Source organism: Oryzias melastigma, linkage group LG1 (genome assembly GCF_002922805.2).
Source record: "Oryzias melastigma strain HK-1 linkage group LG1, ASM292280v2, whole genome shotgun sequence".
Classification (NCBI taxonomy): Eukaryota; Metazoa; Chordata; class Actinopteri; order Beloniformes; family Adrianichthyidae; genus Oryzias; species Oryzias melastigma.
Window position 1 is genome coordinate 26,035,871 of NC_050512.1, and position 20,025 is coordinate 26,055,895.

The 20,025-nt window shown below is 36.3% G+C and overlaps 1 protein-coding gene across 1 annotated transcript in view; it reads right to left on the reverse strand.

Moving 5' to 3' along the window:
- Positions 1–9,139: 9,139 nt before the first annotated feature.
- The window catches only part of LOC112157220 (VPS10 domain-containing receptor SorCS1), a gene marked incomplete in the record, with an annotated part of 185,039 nt that continues 174,153 nt past the window's right edge, over positions 9,140–20,025 (reverse strand). Inside the window, 5 exon segments of the mRNA XM_024289836.2 lie at positions 9,140–12,432; positions 15,245–15,314; positions 15,419–15,576; positions 18,622–18,727; positions 19,154–19,253. Coding sequence (XP_024145604.1) covers positions 15,286–15,314; positions 15,419–15,576; positions 18,622–18,727; positions 19,154–19,253 — 393 coding nt within the window.

Sequence of the window (20,025 nt, forward strand, 5' to 3'; positions counted from 1 at the left end):
GGAAAAAAAGCTGACAGAACTCAAGTGGTCACAGAAATCCATAAATCCAAAGATTAACAAAACCACAAAATGAGGAAACGTGACAGCCAGAGGCGGCCTCCACGCTGCAGGTCTCTGCAGCGAGACCTCACTGCCTGCATGTCCACATTATAAATTAAGTGTGACTGCCGTCCCCTCATGTGTGAACACAGTGTGTTGCCCTGCAGACTTGATGTTACACTCAGCGTTTGGTGTTGTCACACACACAAAAAACCTGCTTTAGTTACATCATTTCAGAAACTGGTCACTTTTTGACCCATATTTTGCAGCGTGAACAAAATTTAAGCCGTCAACAAACTCGTGGCAGGCGACAACAAAACATGACAAGAGTCTGGCAGGAAGACACTGAAACCCTGCTGCTAAATAAACTGAGGGAGTCATCAGTGAACAGGAGGCAGCTGTGGGGATCATAAATCAAAACCAGCTGTGAACAAAGCAGCAGAGCGGGGGCACGGCTGAATGCATCCACCACAACTATTCATATAAAAGATGAAATACAGGACTAACAAGGAAAAAACACATAAGTTCCATCATGTTATTGTGAATCATAATCATAGATTCTCAAAACCTTTTCTCATCGCTATAAACATGTTTCTCTGTTTACAGCAGTAAATTCTTGCAGAAGTTGCTTCTGATCTTTATTTCGCTTTCTTGGAAACAAGTAAGCTAATATATTGATTTTATTTTGAAATTAATATTCTTTTTTTTAATATAACGTAAAATGACAGACTGGCATCACAGCGGACGACACATGTAATCAATCAAAATCTACTTTAGCTAGAAATAAGTATTCTTATTCAATAAAATGTGACATATCTGTGTCTTTGGTTTTTTGTTTTTTATGTTTTAATCAATGCATTTCATTTTTTTTGTAATGAGTTTGAAAAATCTGTGTGTTTTGTCCTGTATTGTCCACAGTCTATGCTTGAAATAAACTAGATAGATCAATTAATTTATCTCTGAGTCATACTGGTTGAATTTTTGGCTAAAGATGTCCTGGCTCCATTTTAGGTCAGTGAAGAAGATCGAATCTAATCAAATCTAATCATTCAAAATGAACAGCAACAATAGATGATGATACAAATGGAACCATTGTTAAAATGAGACATTACACCACTAATCCTTTCCACTAAAGAGATAATCAGGGAGAGCAGTAGTGTTGGGTGATCTATCCAAAATATAGATAATATCGATCTCAAGTTGGTATCGGATCGATACTGGCCGGCAGATATATATTTCCACTCTAGTTTAAACCTGCAAAATGAATTTTATTTCTACTCCATTTAAATGTTGAGTTGTTTTTGACAAGTTACTTTTCATCTGTTTTTATTTATTTATACCAATCTGTTTTTTATTGTTAAACATTTTTGATTTATTTCATATCATAATTACTTGTTTTGCGTTCACTTTTTCATGTTTCATTTATTTCAATGTTTTTTATTTTAATAAACTATTTTCCGCTTAATTGAAAATGTCTTAATTCTGCTTTTATGTCTGTCAGGTAATGTCACATACAGGCAGACAGCTGGTTCCACATGCAGCAGGTTTATTAACAGAGCTAAAAGTCCACAGACTAAGCAGGGTCAGACAGGCAGAGGTCATACACGGGCATGAGATCATCCGAGACAAGAGAGAAGAGGAGTCAGAGTCCAGGAGAGGGTCAGGGGCAGGCGGCAGGCAATCGGAGTAGCAGGGTCGGGGGCAGAAGGTCAGGTCCAGGAATAAACGCTCGGAGATGCAGGCAGGGTGGCACAAACAAAACTTCGCAGAGAGTGACAGTGTGGAGCCAGACTATATGCTGAGGAGGTGAGGAGGTGATGAGATAATGGGAAACAGCTGACGATGATGAGTCCAGGTGAGGGCAGGTGGTGATCTCAAAACTCTGGTGAGCGCTCCCTCTGGTGGCTGGAGATGGTAGCAGCAGGTTGCTCCATGACAGGTAAACTATTCAGGTTGATTAAAAACGATTGAGATTTTGAGGTTAAAGTCACATCCACCGCAGTTACGAAAAATATGGATATTGTTGATCGGATTTGGATCATTATCAGATCGATAATGCTCGGTATCGCCCAGCCCTAGAGAGCAGAGGCGACGTTCTAAATATACTATAATACATTTTCAGACCAGCTTTTTAAAATGACATCATCGTTCCTTCATCACACACAGAGTTCGTAAACTAAACTTGACTCTTTTTTTCTGTAATTTGACTTCCTGTTTTCTGTTACACATAGTTGGCCGTCCGGTTCACCCATGGCAAAAAGTGGTACACTTGAAGTTTACTCTACTAAATATACTTGAATGTAAGTATAGCAAGTATGCTATTGGCCATGCACATGCAATATAAGAAGTGTATGACTAAATTGGAACATTCTTCGTTTACAATAGACAGTATACTACTTCCCTTTTACTGCAGTTTAAGTATACTTGTAGTATTCTTAAATATATTACTTTTTGCTAAGGTCAGCCTCTGAGTTTTACCTTGTCAGCCCTCAAGTGATTCGACTACCTGTAGACAAAAATAACCTTCAGAATGGAAAAAGTTAATTGGATGAAACCTCAACAAACTTCCCATAATGCAACTCAGTATTTTCATTAAAGCCCTCTTAGATGGATTACTGACTGGTCAACGGAGACATGAGCACAGCTTACTGCATATCTGCTGATTTCAGCAACTTTAATTGAATTTTTAATAACCTATGATCGTATAATCATTGTGTTGAGGTGGACGGATCTTTGGATCAGATGCTGAAGAGTGCAGTTCTAAAATTGAGTTCATGTTCTTCATTATTATGTGTTTTTTGCTACCATGGATGAATCTCTGTTGACTATTGTCGTTTGCATTTTTTTCTGTGATTGGCGTCATATTTAAACCACGATCCTGGGATTTTCACAGTTCTGTTGGATCTTTATGAAGCATAAAATCAAACAGAAAACACAAGGTCTAAATTTCTGCAGGAAAATTATCACCTGTATTTAAATAAATGAAAATTAGAAATTTATGTGGAAGTGCAATAACGTGTCTTGGTGAAGTCAAGCAACTAATAACTATAGACTTAAAAAAAAAGAAAACTATGAAGTAGAAATGGGAATGGAATGTTACCACATCCCTAGTGTTTTGTAAACAAGAATCACACCAGATATGTACCAGTTGAAAAAGACTCAGGTAGCAACAAAACCGTCTTTAGAATCAGTCAATCAGAGCGTATTGACTTTCTGCCTCTTAAATGTCAAAAACATGCACTAAAACTGCTCACGTGAAATAAGCTGTCAAGAACAGGGGAGGGGAGAAGCAGACATGACGCTTTTTATGTGTTTATGTGTTCACAAGTCTGCTTTTACGCTGCAGTTTATCGTTCTTTGCACACAAGAACATGATTTTTATGAGACAAATTTTGCTCAATTGCAAGAGTCTCATTACGTCTTCGCAATAATAGATAGAAATTTGACTTAGTTCTTTTTAGTTGGGCTGCTGGAGCTGAATCATGTGAACTTACATAGAGGCTCAAGCAAACAGGAAGTGTACCAGGAAGAGGGCTGAAGAGACTGAACCTGGAGGAATCCACTCAAAAAGAAAACAAACAAACAAAAAAAAACCGTATAAACTCTTACAGAAACAATACTTACCTCACTAATTTTGAAAACTGAAAACCACTCTGTGATACTCTGATTCTTGTTGTGGCTATCAAACAAAGAAAAATCCTTCAGTGTTCTGTACACAGATTGTGTGTAGTACTAAGTACACACAGCACATTTGATGCATTTTCAAGAACGCACTAAACTCGCATGTTTTCAGCATACAGTGTTCACACTGGACTGTCACTACCTGATACTAACACAGGGGTGGGTAAACCATGGACCGCGGGCCATATGCGGCCCATCAAGCTGTTTAATTTGGCCCACCAAAATGGAATAAATTATGATGGTAACCCTCATTGTTTTATTTTCTAGTGTTTCCCCATAGATGGTGCACTACAAAGAAACTTACTTTTCTGTTTAAAACTTCCTTGATGTTAAACCACTGATATCTGCTGTTATGGTAGAAACCCACCAAACATTCACACTTCTTTAATGAAATGACAAATTACAAATAGTACCATACTCACAATAGATCATTCAACACGAGGATTTGTGAGGAGATAAAAAATCATTGACGTCTTGCTATGTGTGCCTGATGCTTTTTTTCCCTTCTTGATCAAGACATGAAAGGACTGAATTTTAGAATACTGACTAAAGTTGGGATATTGAATTTCAGGATATTGTAGGCACCATGATTTAAACCATGATGCCTGATGAGAATATATGCAGTGAAGTGGTATTTTTTTCAGGTTCAGTCTAGTTTAATGCTTCTAAACAACTCTTGGAGCTCTTTTCTCCATTCTTACTGAGAAGAAAACACCAGACAGCATCATGCATGTGAGTCATGGAGTTCACGTTAGGTAGAGGTCTCTCACATGACCTGTTTGTCACTTTTACCAGGAGCAGGGATGGCTGGAGGCGGCTGAAAATGGGGAGATTGTGAACTTTTTTGTGCGGAGGTGTCAAAGGAGTCGCTCAGCCTCTGCCTGCCTGTCGTGTACTCTGAATACACAATTCTGTAGGTCCCTGACACTTTCTTTATTCTATCAGATAAAGAGACCTGACGCAGTTGATTGGATTTGACCCAGAAGAGGGCGAGTTGAATCGGTGGCGACTTCACGTCAAAGCCGTCACCATCTTTAACCCAGAGGTCGTGTCAGCCATGCCAGTGGGTGAATTGTATTGACACAGGTGCTGCTGCAGACTCATTGTTATGCTGGCACAGAAGAACGCGATTACGCCTAAAAGGGGGAATGTGCTTCAATAGCCGTTATAAAAAGAGGCAGATGATGTGAGTCAGATGTGAGTCATGGAGACAGTCATGAAACATCACACAGAGACCTTTCCATCTTCCTTCTATATTATTTTCATGCTGCTCAGAGTTGAGACAGGGGACAAACCTTCACCAGACCACTGAAGGGTCCACAACACCAAACACACTCCATCAAAGAATATGTAGCATCTAAAGCACAGAACTTTGAGACACTGGAAAAAATGACCAGCCAATAATTAAGCCAGGAACCTTTAAGTTGAAAAGCACCAATTCTTGATTTAACCTTCAACAAAACATGAAGTTTAAAGTCTTTTCCACTATTAATTTTGATGTGCAAAGTCTGGGTCCCAATACATCATATACCACTGTTATGAACAACCCACAGCTTTCCAGATGAGTCTGAATGGAAAAGGTAAGACGGATTTGTTGACACAGTTGGTTCTTCTCAAGGCAAAAACCCTCAGTGTTTCTACAAAAACTTCATAACATAATCAAGCAAGGTACTAAGGAAAAAAAGCATAGACTGCATATTCAATGAAGAGTGCGACTCCTTCTCCCCTCGTGTTCCAAATAGAAAGTACCTGCAACTAAAATCTCATAGAATTCTTTTGAAAAATAGACCATTGTTACTCAGTCATTCTTTAAGCTATAGAAGCCGTACTTTTTTTTTTTTACATATACTAAATAATCATTTTTTTTCTTAAAATAATTATTTCATTCAAGTTATAAACAGACCAATCAGCAAAAGCATTTTGTACCCGCTGGCTCCACCTCAAATGTTTAATTGACAGATTCTCCCAAGCCGCTTTCAGTGGAAGGGGTGTGAACTTCGAACAAGCTCCCTCATGTGGTGACAGTAGTTTCGCTTAAAACGTGACTCAGATCGACTTGGAACAATCACTTAGTCACTGTCGACGGGTTTCAAAATGGCGGAAGCCATATCAGGGAATGAGATATATCACAAAAGATGGCATGCTAGCTTGTTGCGTATGCAAAGTTGGACTCCATATTGGAATGGTATAGATGTCCGTTTACTGCTGTGTTACAATTGTACAAACAGATCTGGAAAAACAAGAATGTAACTTTTCACTAGTAAATTATTGCTGTCAGCTAATGAAGGTGAACTGCTATAGAACATTTTAACAAGAGCCGAGTGAATTTATGTTTAAGGTGATCTTGTAGTCTATTCAAAGTCAGTCAATGAAATTTAAAAGTAAACAAAATGTTGATGGTTTAAAAGCATCAAAAGTGAATCACTCCCTCCCTCATGTCACACGTTTGTCACTTCTTGTACTTGTCTGATAAGAATTTTTTTCCGCCTGCATTGAACAGTTTTGAGGTAAAAATAAAATATAAAAGTAAAAAAAAATATTTATTGTGTACGTCCCTGAGTGGGCCTTAAACCCATGACCTTCTGAATGTGAGTCAGCCGCTCACACCACTGCACCGTCTAGTGGCGGAATCCGGAATCCATGTCAAACTTAAATTTAAACCTGACAATCAGCAATGTGAAACTAGGAAGTCATTGTTGATGGTTTAAAACAAACATTAAAAGTTTAAATTCATGTGGAAAGCAATCTGAAAAGTTATTCAAAGGAGTGGGTAAAGCATGACAGTGTCTTCAAGTGTAAGCGTGCATGTAATGCAATGCATAAACATGCATTACATTATTGTCACTAAAACCAGATCAGATGAACATTTGTGCTCCAGCACGATTCGGATTGGATGATATGTGGTGTGACTAGACATAAGCACAGTTATCTTGCTTTAATCCTGCATAATATCAAAAAAAAAAATAAAAAAAATCCAAAGACTCTTGATCTAAAGTGACGGTTAAACTTGTCCAGCCATATATAAGTTTAAGACTTAAAAAGCCCCAACGTCATTTTATCTGGGCTTTCAAATTGTTCATTAAAAATCCTTCAGTTGAGTAGTTTTACTGTAAATTGACAGTTATGGCACTTTAAACTGACAGCTGAGTCTTTTTTTTTTCTCTCTGGTGTCCACCGAGACGATGGCAGCAGAGCTGAGCAATTCGTGAATCGATCTCCGTCTCGGACGGCTGACCACCCTCTGGTTCGGAGTTCTCCTTCGTCCCCCACTGTCCTCTTCCTCCTCCTCAGCTCCTATCGCTTTGACCGAAAGCGGCATAAACCTGAGCAGGAACCCGTCTGCCTCTTTTATTGAGGACAACAAAAATCTTTGGTTACACATCATTTCCAGGTGACATTTTTGAACAGAGCGATGCTTTGTACGCCCACAGCCTCACTCTCCTGGTTTTGCTGCAGGGACCATCATTACTGACACTGCAGCTATTTTAGGAACCGCATGAATAAGAGTAAAGGAGCAGTTCTAATTACCCCTATTCTTCATGTGCTATCAGTCACTTCAGTGTGACCACATTCTGCTCCAGAACATAGTATAAGGTTACATCCCTGCTGAAATTAAAATCTTCATCTTTAATGACACCACTTCAGTTGGTCTCCTAAAAAGAATCTTCCACTAGAAAAGAACAAAGTTTTAAAGTTTATCTCAGCAAGAGAGCAAAGAAATGAAAACCATCTTATTTTTACAGTTTAAAACTTTCTTTAAGAGCAGTAATTCTGCTAGAAGCATGCTTTATACCCAGAGGAGTGCACATTCCTGTAAGTTTTCATTGTTATTTAGCTCAAGCACTCCTGATGATGTAAAGCAGGGGTGTCAAACTCAATCGCACAGAGGGCTAAAATCCAACACACACCTTAGGTCGCGGGTCAAACAGGATAAACATTTATTGAAGACACTAAAACTACATTATTAAAACTTTAAAACTGTAAATATTTTACATATTTATAAACCAAAGATAAAGCATTTCCTGTGATGATGCTATGCTGTATGCAGAATTTGGCCAGTGAAGATGCTGAAATTGATAGCATAAAAATACTAAAGCTGATAGCTGAAAACTAAAAAAAAAAAAAAATAATAATAATAATAGGTTAGCCAAATAAACAAGCATGTAGCTAAATAGCTAAACTTCAAAACTTCAAAATACTCAAAAAAACTGAAAAAAGCCTAAATTAGCCACTAAATTAGTGTGTAAATATTAGCTAAACTCGAAAACAGCCTATTTCTTTTAAAAGACTAACGTAGCAAAAACAGCTAGCATGTAGCCGAAATGGTAGCTAAACTCGAAAATAGCCTAAAAACCTAAAAAAACGCCTTAATTAGCTAAAACAGTTAGCATGTTGCTGAAATATTAGCTAAACTCCAAAATAGCCTAGTAAATACTAAAATAGTCCAAAAAACTAGCGGAATGCCAGTTAACTAAAACTTTAAAACTGTAACTTTTAACATAATTATGAGTAATAAAAAGACTGGAATTTTACTACAGAAAAAATAAATAAAATATATATTTTTTAATATTTTACTCCCCATAAAAATATATTTTGTCAAAATTGTATTAGTTAGAAATAAGCCCAAGATAAAATCGGGCCATTAACAACAATGCAATAAAAATACGCGGCCCCCGGGCCTTGACTTTGAAACATATGATATAAAGTATTCGTTCATAACGATCTAATTTATTCAAAGCATTTTTAATCCAATTAAGTCTACATCATTGTAATGAGACCAAATCATCTTAATTGTTCAACAATGAGATATGCAGCAGTGTGAGAGAAGGTAGGAGTCAAGCACATTATTAAGTTGCTTGTTGAATCAAGAAAGCAAACTAATACATTTACATAAGGGAGTCTTATCTGGAGTTTATGTCAGAAATTTTTTTTTTTCGAGAATATGGAAACAAGAAATCACAGTGCCTGTACCAAATAACAGCAATGTTTGGGTTTTTCCTCACAAGTTCCCTGATCTAAGTTAAAGATTTGTTGAAAAAAACTAAAATTTTCAATCTAATAAAAAGCTTAAAAATATCAAAATCTCATGAAATAAGATTAGATGTGTTAAATTTTGGTCAGAAGCTGGTAAGGGTATCATGTGGCTCCACCCTTCCATAGATACTTTTTCCTATCTACCCAACACTTTTTCTCCAAAGTGACTTACAGATTTCATATGAGTGGAGGCGAAGCGGGTTCAATTGTCTTACCTGATGACACAATGGAATGTCTTCACTGGAAATAAAGTCCCCTCAGTGTGCAGAGAAAATATGGCCGCTCAGAAAATTTCATTTTGAACTTTATAAGGCGATATAAAAATATTGATAACTTTTTGTGTCACTCTGGGAAATTTTTTGCAGTTACAAAAACACAAATGCAGTAAACAGACTTCTTTCCATTTAATAAATATGATTGTAAATGCATTAAACAATTACACACAGCACAGTTGAGGTCAAACAAACCACTGTAACATCTTACCGTCTGTTCTTATACAAAATCTGTACAGTATTAAAACCCTTTTTTTATTTTTGTTATTATATATTTCTCTACAAAAATAATAATCTTGCTAATTCTGCAGGGGGGAGGAGATGGTGAGAAAGCTCAGCTTGATCTTTACCCTTTGGTGCTGTCGCATCACAGCTTGTGAGACAGTTGGTCTGAGAGACTTCCTGTCTGCCGCTCGGTGAAACTAAAATCAAAAGACGCACTTTCAGATTCAGTCCTTCTTTTATGTGGGGGCCCTTTGAAAGCCCCAGAAAAACCATTAAACCAAGAGCCAGACAGAGAGAACATTTCTGCTAATTTGACAACACTTCCTGTAGATCCCTGTAGGTCTGTATGTGAGGTTCTGGCTTTCAATAGCAGAAAATTATTCCTATTGTGAAAATAGTATTGTTGACAGCAGTTGCTGCCTATTTCAAATGAAACCATATTCAAGCTTTAAAAAAGTCGATTAAATGCTTTTTCTGATGACATTTTTGTCACATATAAACTGCTTAGATTAAATTTAATTTGGAAAATTCTCATAAAGGAAATAAATGATTTAATGAGTAACTCCTAACCTGACGAGTTCTAACTAAAGCTGTGACCATTAAAGTGTCCAAGATTAAAATTCCAACCTGCTGACAACTTTCTTTTCTGTAGGAAAAAAGACAGGTTAATGTCTATCATCCTTAACTGGAGTTAAAGCTTTTTTAAAAATGCTTAATCTGGAATACAACTTGCTGCGTTAACCAGACCAGAAAATCTGAGAATCGCCGTTAGCAGCAAGGATGTAGCTAAGTACCATTTATGTCACTTAAGATGGTTTTTATAATCAAAGTCAGCCCTTAAGGTCTGAAAATCAAATAAAAAATGTTAGTTCTGTTAATTGGTGTAATCAATTTAAGACTTTTACTAGACCAGGGGTCTGCAACCTGCGGCTCCGGAGCCACTAGTGGCTCTTTTACCTCTCCATAGTGGCTCTCTGGCAAAAGAAAAATAAAATAATAGTTTTTTTTTCAGGTAAGAGTTACTAAATTCGCATTTATTCAATTCAGATTAGTTAAGTTTATGCATTTATGGCTGAGGTGCACCTAAAATATAAAATATGTAAAGGTTTTATGCTGACTTGAAGAGGTCTTGTGTGCTCTATGCGTCCTCCAGAATACAACGATTTCAACCACCAAGCAAAACTTTGGTAAAAAATCTGACCCTTTTTTAGTTTAAAGCACATATTATCATATGCTGGCAAGAGCTGCACCAGTATGATCCGGTCTGGCAAAAGGGCGTCTTTTATTTTGAAAGGCAATTATATGAGCTTCTGTCAAACGTAAAAAATAATTTCACATTTTGAGAAAATTCTAGTTTCTTTTCATATTTCTGTTTTATCCATGCCACAAAAGAATCATGATTCATTATAAAATTATTGATAAAAATTATTATGAAAACATACATTGTAATGAATGGACAACAGTATCAAAATAAGACTTTGCAGCTCCTGCTGGGTTTTGATCAGTAGAAAACAAACCCAAATGGCTATTTAACTCTCAAAGGTTGCAGACCCCTGTACTAAACCTTCACATGCATCATTCCAAGAAAAAAAAATCCCAATGCATACATGTTTTAAACCAAATGTATGCATTGAGTTTGTTTTGTTACAAAATTTGAGCTTCGAAATAAATAGATCTAACCAAACAGAGTCTAATAGTTGTTTTTGATTAGCATAAACAATGACAGGAATGGTTCCAGACATTTACTATTTTGTGGTGCTTTTGGGACATTTCAATCTTTAATTTTGCAATTTAATACAGTGATCTTTCCATACTGTAATCTTTTCTGAGCACAAATATTAAAGTTGGTTAATCTTGATTATAGTAAGTCCTAATAGGAACATCATGGCACAGGATTACCTGCTGCAATATTGTTTTTCTTTTTTTTTTACGTCTGCAAACACTCCCTTTGGATCCAATTTTCTCCTCGAACAAAACATGAAACAACGCTGACAAATTGGTATTAAAATCTAAGAAATCTCCAGTACAAAGCGCTCAACAGGCCTCGACAAGTTAAGCATCCATGCAGCTTTCCTGCTCCAGCAGCATGTTCTAATGAGCCAGGATGATGACTGGGTCCACACCAGAGCGGGTCGGGACAGAAGCCCAAATGTGTTACCAACCTTAGCAAGCTTTAAGCTTGGCACACCACATTAAGTATTCAAACGGTCTCCTCCATCTCCTTTAACGTCTCTCTGTCTGACTCTTTCTAGCTGCCTGCTTTTCAGAATTTTTTTTACAAATTAGAATCTTAGAAACATTCTAATTTCCACCTGAAGTTTGACACCTTATTACAAAGTTTAAATGCAATTTATTTCTTCTTCCAAACCCAAAAGGTCCGTTGGTATCTAAACCCCTAGGGTGGGTGTCAAAAGGCGTCCTCGCAGTCCAGTGAAGCACGAAACATTTTACAAACTGGCATAAACCGTACCAGAAGCAGAAATTTAACAGCAAACTTTAAATCAAAGTTAACCCAGCCCGACTGGTGTTAATAATTTAAAATAATAATAAAAAAAATCAGTAGAAAATGTGTTTTGTGCCATAAATCAGCTTTCTGAGGACAATAGACCAAAAGCTTTTGAAGTATCCTGTACATATGTTATAACCGGATTGCTTTTTAGTATGACATTTGTTATTAAAATACACAAATTTCTAACAGACATTCATGATTTACAAAATAAATGTGAATTTTACTTTAACAAGGTACTTAAGAAAAGTATTTTCACATGAATAAATATTACACCATTGCTGTTAGCCTTGAACAGCAGATGAGATATGCAAGAAAATCCAAGACGCCGCTGTTCTTTACACGCCTTCCTCTCCTTCTTGTTCGGCGTCCGTCTTCGCCGACGAGTCTGACTCATAGAACTAACAGTCAGACGGGTTTTTAGAAAAGAAAAAAAAAAAAAAAATCAAAACCTGTACACAGTTTCTTCTGGTCTGAACAGAGCGCAGTATGAGTCAGCAGGGTCCCACATGCACAGGTATAAAGCTCAAAACCATTGTGTCCCGAAAGATGAAAAAAAAAATAAAAAAAGAAACATCCATGACTTCGCCGGAGAGTTAATCCAGTGCAGAGTTCAGACAATGTATGTGGGAAGTTCTGTGGAGAATTTCACGTGAACATGAGGCTTCAAACATCCTGAGGAGAGGGGACAAACAACCAAGTTAGAGGCATTTCTATTATAAAAAGCTCTAAAAATTTAAAGGACGATTTTAGACTTGTGAAAGAAAATCAAAGTGGATGAAATACAGCAATATGGTGAAGCATCAATGTAAAGGATGACATAACTTCTCCCAGGGCTCCTTTGAAAAAGAGATTTTCAATCTCAGTGCGACTTCCTGTGTTAAGTAAAGGTAAATTATGGAGGATCAGGCGAGACAAACTGAAATAAATATATACCCCATTAAATTATTAAATAAATGTGTCATTCATTATATAAAATTGGGATTGAATAAATAAAAAAATATATATATATTAGTAACTATATGCTTAAATATATGTTTTATTAAAATATTAAAATAGCAATTAAAAAGCACATTTAAATATTTCATGAAATATTTAATTATTTTATTAGCAGTGTGGGCTGAAAAAGAAAAACATTAAATAAATATATATTTATTATGAAATCATTAAATAAATGTCAGTAATTATTTAAAATAGGCATTAGATAAATATAATTAGATCACAATACATACATTTTTAAATCATGGAATACATAAATATTTCTTAAATATTAAGAGTAGAATTTTATTAAATATTGACACATTTAATACATTTTTTTAATTCACAATTTAAATAATTAATGACACATTTATCTAATAATTTCCTATTAAATAAATGTATTTCAATTTGTGCTTTTGAGCTCACACTGGATCATGACATAAAAAATATGTCTTGAAATTTTAAAATGTGCTTTTTAATGGTTATTTTAAGATTCCAATGCCAAATATATTCAACCATTCATTTATTTATTTACAATTTTCTTAATTTAATCCCAATTTTAAATAATTCATGACACATTTATTTAATAATTATATGGTGTATACATTTATTTCAATTTGTCCCACCTGGTCCTCCATAGTAAACAAGCAAATAATAAACAAATTAGTTATTTTAAATGGCATCTTCATCGTCAACATTGACAAAAACACTTCATACCGAGATTAACAACTATCATGACATGTTGTTATGGAAAACCCAAATGCAGAAGACCAAAGAATTAATGAAATATGAATAAGAATGGGAAGAATTCAAATTTGGCTTAAATAAAACTGGAAAAGGAACTTAGAGAGATAGCAAATTCATGGACTTAAGATTACCCAAGGGTGCCAATGGACGACTGTAAATGAAGAAAACATTTAAACACAAGTAGAGGCAGCTAACAGAAAACCTAAAGAGTAAATACCAATCCATGAGCCCAAACACAAACTTGATAACCTAGAAACAAAACTAGAGTCAATCCTTATGATAGTATATCTATAGCATCAGAACACTAAGATGAATAAAGAATCCGGAGACAGTTTGAATAAAGTAAAACATATTTTTATGTGATGAAGATAGTGGTAACAAGATGGTTTAGATGAACATCTCCCTTTTTGAGAAAACTGTTAACTATAAAATCCAAGACATATTGAGGGAGTGTGACTGTAGATGGATTAGGGTAGATTAGGGTTGTTATTTGGTGATTCTGAAAACAACATGTTGACAGGATGATTGAGGACGGCTCCAGAAGGAAAGTATGCTGACTAATAAAGTGTGTCACAAGACCAGGAGAGTTTAGTTCTTGCACCCTGTTGTGCTGGAAGATAATGGCAGTACAAGAAAGAAGTTTGGGAGAAAAAAGGAGTTTGTAATCCTTCGAGAATTGAAAGGTGAATTTGACATGAACTCGTACATAGGGTTGGAACTAACAGAAAAAAAAAAAAAAAAACACAACTAACTCATTTTAGTGGAGACACAACATGCAAATAACAGGGTGAGTAGAGTGAGTTTGATCGCATCGGAAGAGGAGACTGAGAAATCGGAGGAAGAAAAAGGGTGAGCATGCGAGAGAAGCATGGCAATGTCACACTTTCAATGTGGTTGGTTTGATTTCATGCACAGCGGTGAGCAAAGACCTAAAGCGAGCACAAAACGTGTCTTCAACTGCTCATGTTGGGGCTGTATTGGCTCTTTTCTCTACTTCTCTCTACTCCACGTTTACCCATTATTAAACTTTGTCATCGATTTTTTTTCTTTCAATTTCAATCATTTTTTTCTGCTACACTGAACATAGAGTTCATTTGTAAGTAATGAGTTCCTGGTTCTTATGTGGACCAGAGTTCACTCATTTGGGCCATACCCGATTTTTTGTGTAAACTAGATTTTTAAGAGAGAAACCTGTCAGTGTATATGGATTACGTTAAAAATGAATTTTTATAACTTATTTGTCTCATAATCTGGCATTTTAAACACCATTTACATTAATATGTCGACTTTAATCAGTGCTGTGGGCTTTAAACTAGATCAGAAAGGACCAGAAAATGTATAAAAATCATATTTTAAACACCAACTCCTGGGAAATGGCAACAAATTATTTTTCTCACTTTGTGACTGAAAATCAATTACAAAATATCCAAACTAAAGTAAGCTAACCAAACCGACATCCGTTTTTCTGCTCTAAACACTGACTGCAAGTGGCAACAGACACAATGTTACAGCCAAAGCAGGAAAAACAGATGGGTGACAAATGACAGGAAAAACCTGCATAAATGAGACATGAAGTGATGAATGTGGAAATGACACCATTCACATATTTTAGTCTCCTCAAAACCAGAGATTAGCTGAGCAGAGCCAAATGTTCTGCAGGTTTATGACGCTCCACAAAAATTGATCCTGGGCTTTTCTTCCATTCCCCAACCATCTGTTCTCTCAGTCAACAGCAGGAAAGAGAGCGATGTGTTAACCGTACCACAAAGAAGTCACAGTATTTTGTGCCAAACTCAGTTTAGCTTAGCTCTCCCTCTGATTGGACCATTTCACTGAGAAAAACAACAGGAAAGCACAGGATGAGTGACACAAACATGAGCACAATGAGGTGGAATGTGGACTGAAGGAAACCAAACAAAAGCAGGCGGGTAGTCACCGATGGGCCGTGAGGAAAACTCTGAGTCCAGGATCTCCAAAGAATGCACCAAGTCCTGCTGCGAGCTGGGCGTGGCCTCCGATGGATTCACTGGACTCTTCATTTCTTGTTCTTTTTCGTTCTGCATCTGCGCATAGACGTTGAGGCCTGGGATCTTCCTTGAGAAAAGATTCACAGTGAGGCAAACGGACACAAACGGCAGAGGAGACACTCTGACTTGTTCCACAAAACCCTGTGAGACTTGGTTTCTTGGTCTGGTCAATGTGTTTACCCCTAAATTAAGTCCAGTTGTCTTGAAGGACATTATTCCTGGAAAATTCAAGACTCCATTTTTGCCTGGAGCTTTTAGTCAAGAACTAGAGCTTAATTGACCCTTTTCATGGTGACGTCAGACAAAATGGCGGATTTAGAGCGACAAAGCTTACTAATTTCAACAGAAAAATGTACAATATTTATTTTATGAATGTCCTGCTGAACTGTCTTTTCATTTCCTCTCTTGGATCGTTCACAAATCAAAATACAAATTTGAATAATCCTTCAATATTTGAGGTTTTATTGAAAATATTGACCTTTCATTTGAGCAGATATGATTCTAATGGGTTCTATTTTGGCTGATGTTATTTGCACGTATTTTTTAGTGCAATCAAGCACAAAAATCGATAGCAATTCATGTTGGCCACATTTAATACCTTCAGCAAAGACACACATCACTGCATTGCCTGTACGCATTTGAATCCCTTCCCAGGATAAATGTACTTGTTGTTCTACGGGATATTTTAGCGGATAATAAATGGTTTGGTTCAGTGAAAATGTTCAGAGCAGCTATCGGGGCACGTAAGCTTTCAAAATAAGAGCGGCCAAGAAGAAAACTTAATCTCTGGGCGAATGTATTGTGAATTGTTATGTGTAAATAGTCACTTTCATATTTTTGCCAACATTTTTCAATTAATTTGATCATTTTTTTTAACTTTTATTTTCCTGGAGATTAGACACAGTTATGGGCAAAAGCAATAGAACCACAGCTGAGCTAAGAGCAGCTCACTGACCGCAGTAGAAAACATTGCAACAGTATTAAGTTTGACTTTAATGTCCGACACGCTGGAATTGTCTGACTTTTGCTTTGTTTACAATGATTATGTCAGTACGGAAATTTAGGCAACTTTTAACTGGTGAGAAAAGATCTTCTGCAGCTTCAATGCTAGCATTAGCATTAGCATCAGCATAGATTAAAAGAATAAAATCAAAATTACCTTCATAATTAAACAAGCAGTATTCACTAAAGTACTTGTAACCCAAGAACCAGTGGAAAAATCTGATTTTAAGGTGCAGTCACACCAGACCATTCCACCCGCATCAAGCAGATATGACCCCAAACTTCAGTTTGTCTGACTATCTATTTTAAGCTTTTTTTTTCTAATCACCCACAAGGCTTTCTTTCTATTTAATGGCAGATTGTGCGGCAACATAAAGAGCGCATATTGCTGCTGTGGAGGGTAATTTTCCGCTGCAGCAATGTGCTGTGACATTTTAGGAAGATAAAAACCCTGTGGGCTTGCACATGGTTGCAGTCACTGCAACACGAGTTCACAGTGATATTAACTGTTAGAGGAAAGGGAGTTGGTGCTGCTAAAAGGGTACAAGAGGCTTTCAGTTAATCAGATTCCTTAACAAAATTGTCTGATTGTGTGACACACTTTAGGAGGACTGAGAAGGATGAAAAAGACAGTAGTCAGTTTCTTTTTTGTTTTTTTACAGCTGTTATTCTAAGAGTCGTATCGTTTTTATTTGTTCAGTTCATTCATAAATAGATTTAAATGTCAAATAAATTAATATAACTTTGAGGAAGTACATGTTCACCTTGTTCTTGAGTGTGTGAGTCTACGAGTGTGTTCAGTGATGTGTGTTGGTTTCCAGACTCAAGTTAAATGTCAGTATAAGTGTAGATAAGGAGAGTGGAGAGATGAAGAGTCGTGCTTTAGTGTAGTTCTGTTTGGGTTGTAAACCTCGAAAACTGATGAGTTTTCAGGGTCTGAACTTGATTCAACCTCATTCCAGAAAACATAAAGCTTTATTTAAAATTACAAGCTCTGTTGGGCATCGTAGGAACCAATTTAGATAGCTGTGGATGGATACAAAACTGACTAGTAAACCGGTGAGATCCTGCTCTGGGCTGCATCATGATTCTTAGCTTCCAAACCATCCTGCAAATAATCATAACACAGAGTGGTACTCCACCGAAGATTTGGTTTTTGGTGTTTTTAGCATGTTTGTGTCATTTTTCTGATAATTGAGGACATTTATAAAGAAAAGACCAACACAGTTGAAGTATCTGAGCCCAGATTTATTGATCTTTTAGCAGTTTAATGGCGTTTTGTGCTTTTCATTATTATTAATTGCTGCTTCTACAACTGAATTTCCCTGCGGGGATAAATAAAGTTGATCTTGAATCTTGAATCTTGGACATCTTGAAACAAGTTTTTATAGCTGAAATTGGATGTTAAATATGCTGTCTGATTTTAAAAAATGTCTCATTAAGTGTTTTTATCTTAATATACATACAAAAAAAAACTATTTTAAGATTAAATAACTAAGTAAGAAATGAAAGATATATAATCTTTCAAATTATATCCTATATGACTTAAAACAAGATCAAAACATGTTTTTGGCTAATTTTGAGGGTTTTATCTTGGTTAGACAGACTTTTTTGCTTACAATTACGTTTTTTCCCGTTTTAATCTTAAATATTCTTCATTGTTATAATTCTGAGCAGTTTTGGGTTAGTAGTATATTTCACACATTATCTTGTCAGCAGTCAGGTCCTTCTTGAATAAGAAAAGTGATTGATTTCACATCTAGAAATGATGATAAGCTAAGTATTAAATATTAGCATGTCTGCTTTTTCCTTTGTAGTTTTCAGAAAAATTGTAAAAGATTGTAAATTTACAGTTAAAAAAAACAGAAAAATAAAACAGATTGGTCCAGAACACCACAAGTCTCTTCTTGAACCTAATTTTAACTATTTGCTTGATAACTGTCATGTATTTCGAGTAGAAGTTGCTGCAGAATCCTTGCAATTATCTTTGAGTCATGTTTATGTAGTGAGATCCACCTTGAAATGTTTAGCAGGTAGATACAAAAATTTGCCAGGTAGTTGCAAAGCCTTCTTGCCTTTAACAACATCACAACTGCAAAGACGACTTTACCTCTTGAATTTGTAGATGACAAATATAGCTAAACCCAACACCACTACTGAAAGCAGCATGAGCATGGCAGAGCCGCTGTGGTTCTCGCTGGTGTCCACAAGGGGCGCTGCAGAGACAGGGAAGACAAGCGCCAGGGAGCATAAAAAAAACACAAAAAAGTTGCACAGATTGTATTTCCAGCCAGCTGACTCATGCAGTGAGTGGGGTGCAGAAATGGCACCCATGTGAATCATATATATGGACTTCTCTTACTCTTTATCTTATAAGCCCCTTTAGGACAGGAGCAGCATCCCCAATAGGAAGAGGCACACATACGTGTTACGTTGCTCACTCTCTGAGTGTCTCTGAGTAGCTAAATGGTGGGAGCCAATCACACACAGGGGTGGGATTATTAGTTGAGGAGGGGGCAGAAAAATATTAAACATAGACCTGACTGTCCACTGAGCCTACATGTCATGCTTTATGTTTATCCCACTCACTACAGAATGTCTGTGGTTGCTTGAAACAAGCGAAAACAGCCGAGATTGTTTACCTGCTGACAGGTGGGCTGCGTGCACTGTGACTTGGACCCCCGGGCGCAACATGAACTGGACGAGGTTCTGATTCAGAGCGCTCAGCACAACTTCAGAGAGCTGCAGAGACACAAAGGAAGGGTTGATGAAAAAAAGAAATGACTGGCAACAGGAACTTTAGAAATATCACAGACTGATGAAGAATTTGCAGTTTCAGGGTTTTTGTAATGGCTATACAGGACCTTGTCCCTCTGTCTCCCTCTTCTGGTCATTTTTTGAATTTTTTTATTATTATTTTTATTTTTGGCAGCTTTAACCATTAATAATCTGTTATAATTAATTACTTTACCTAATACCCAAAAATAAACAACAAAAAGTCAAATTACCTCTAAAAGCCCAAATATTGCTCTTGTGTTCTCCATTTTTAAAGCAACAATGACGTCTGACCAAGTAAAACAACATGTATTTAAGACCATAAATTCATTTGACTTTAGTTTTAATAATTTATTTGGAGGTTTCTGAGATCCAAAGGTTTCCAAATTACATGCTATTTATTAATGTCAGCTAATAGGATGAATCCTCGATGTGTTCTTGGAGTCCTGAGAACGTTCTCCACCTGTTTTGAGATTTCTGAATGTGTAGATGATGGTTCTCATTGTTGTTCTGTGAAGTTGCAAAAATGTCCGAGACATTTTCAGACAAAAACACTTTAGTAACTTTGCATCTCATCTGTTATTGAGTTCATTTAGTTGTAGAACAAATTGCTTTTTGATGTAATATAATTTAATGCATTTTTAAAAAATACACACTTGATTTGATCAAAACCGGATTATGAAAATTATGCAGTAGGGGTGGGATTATATACATTTTATTTGCAACTATGTATAATTAT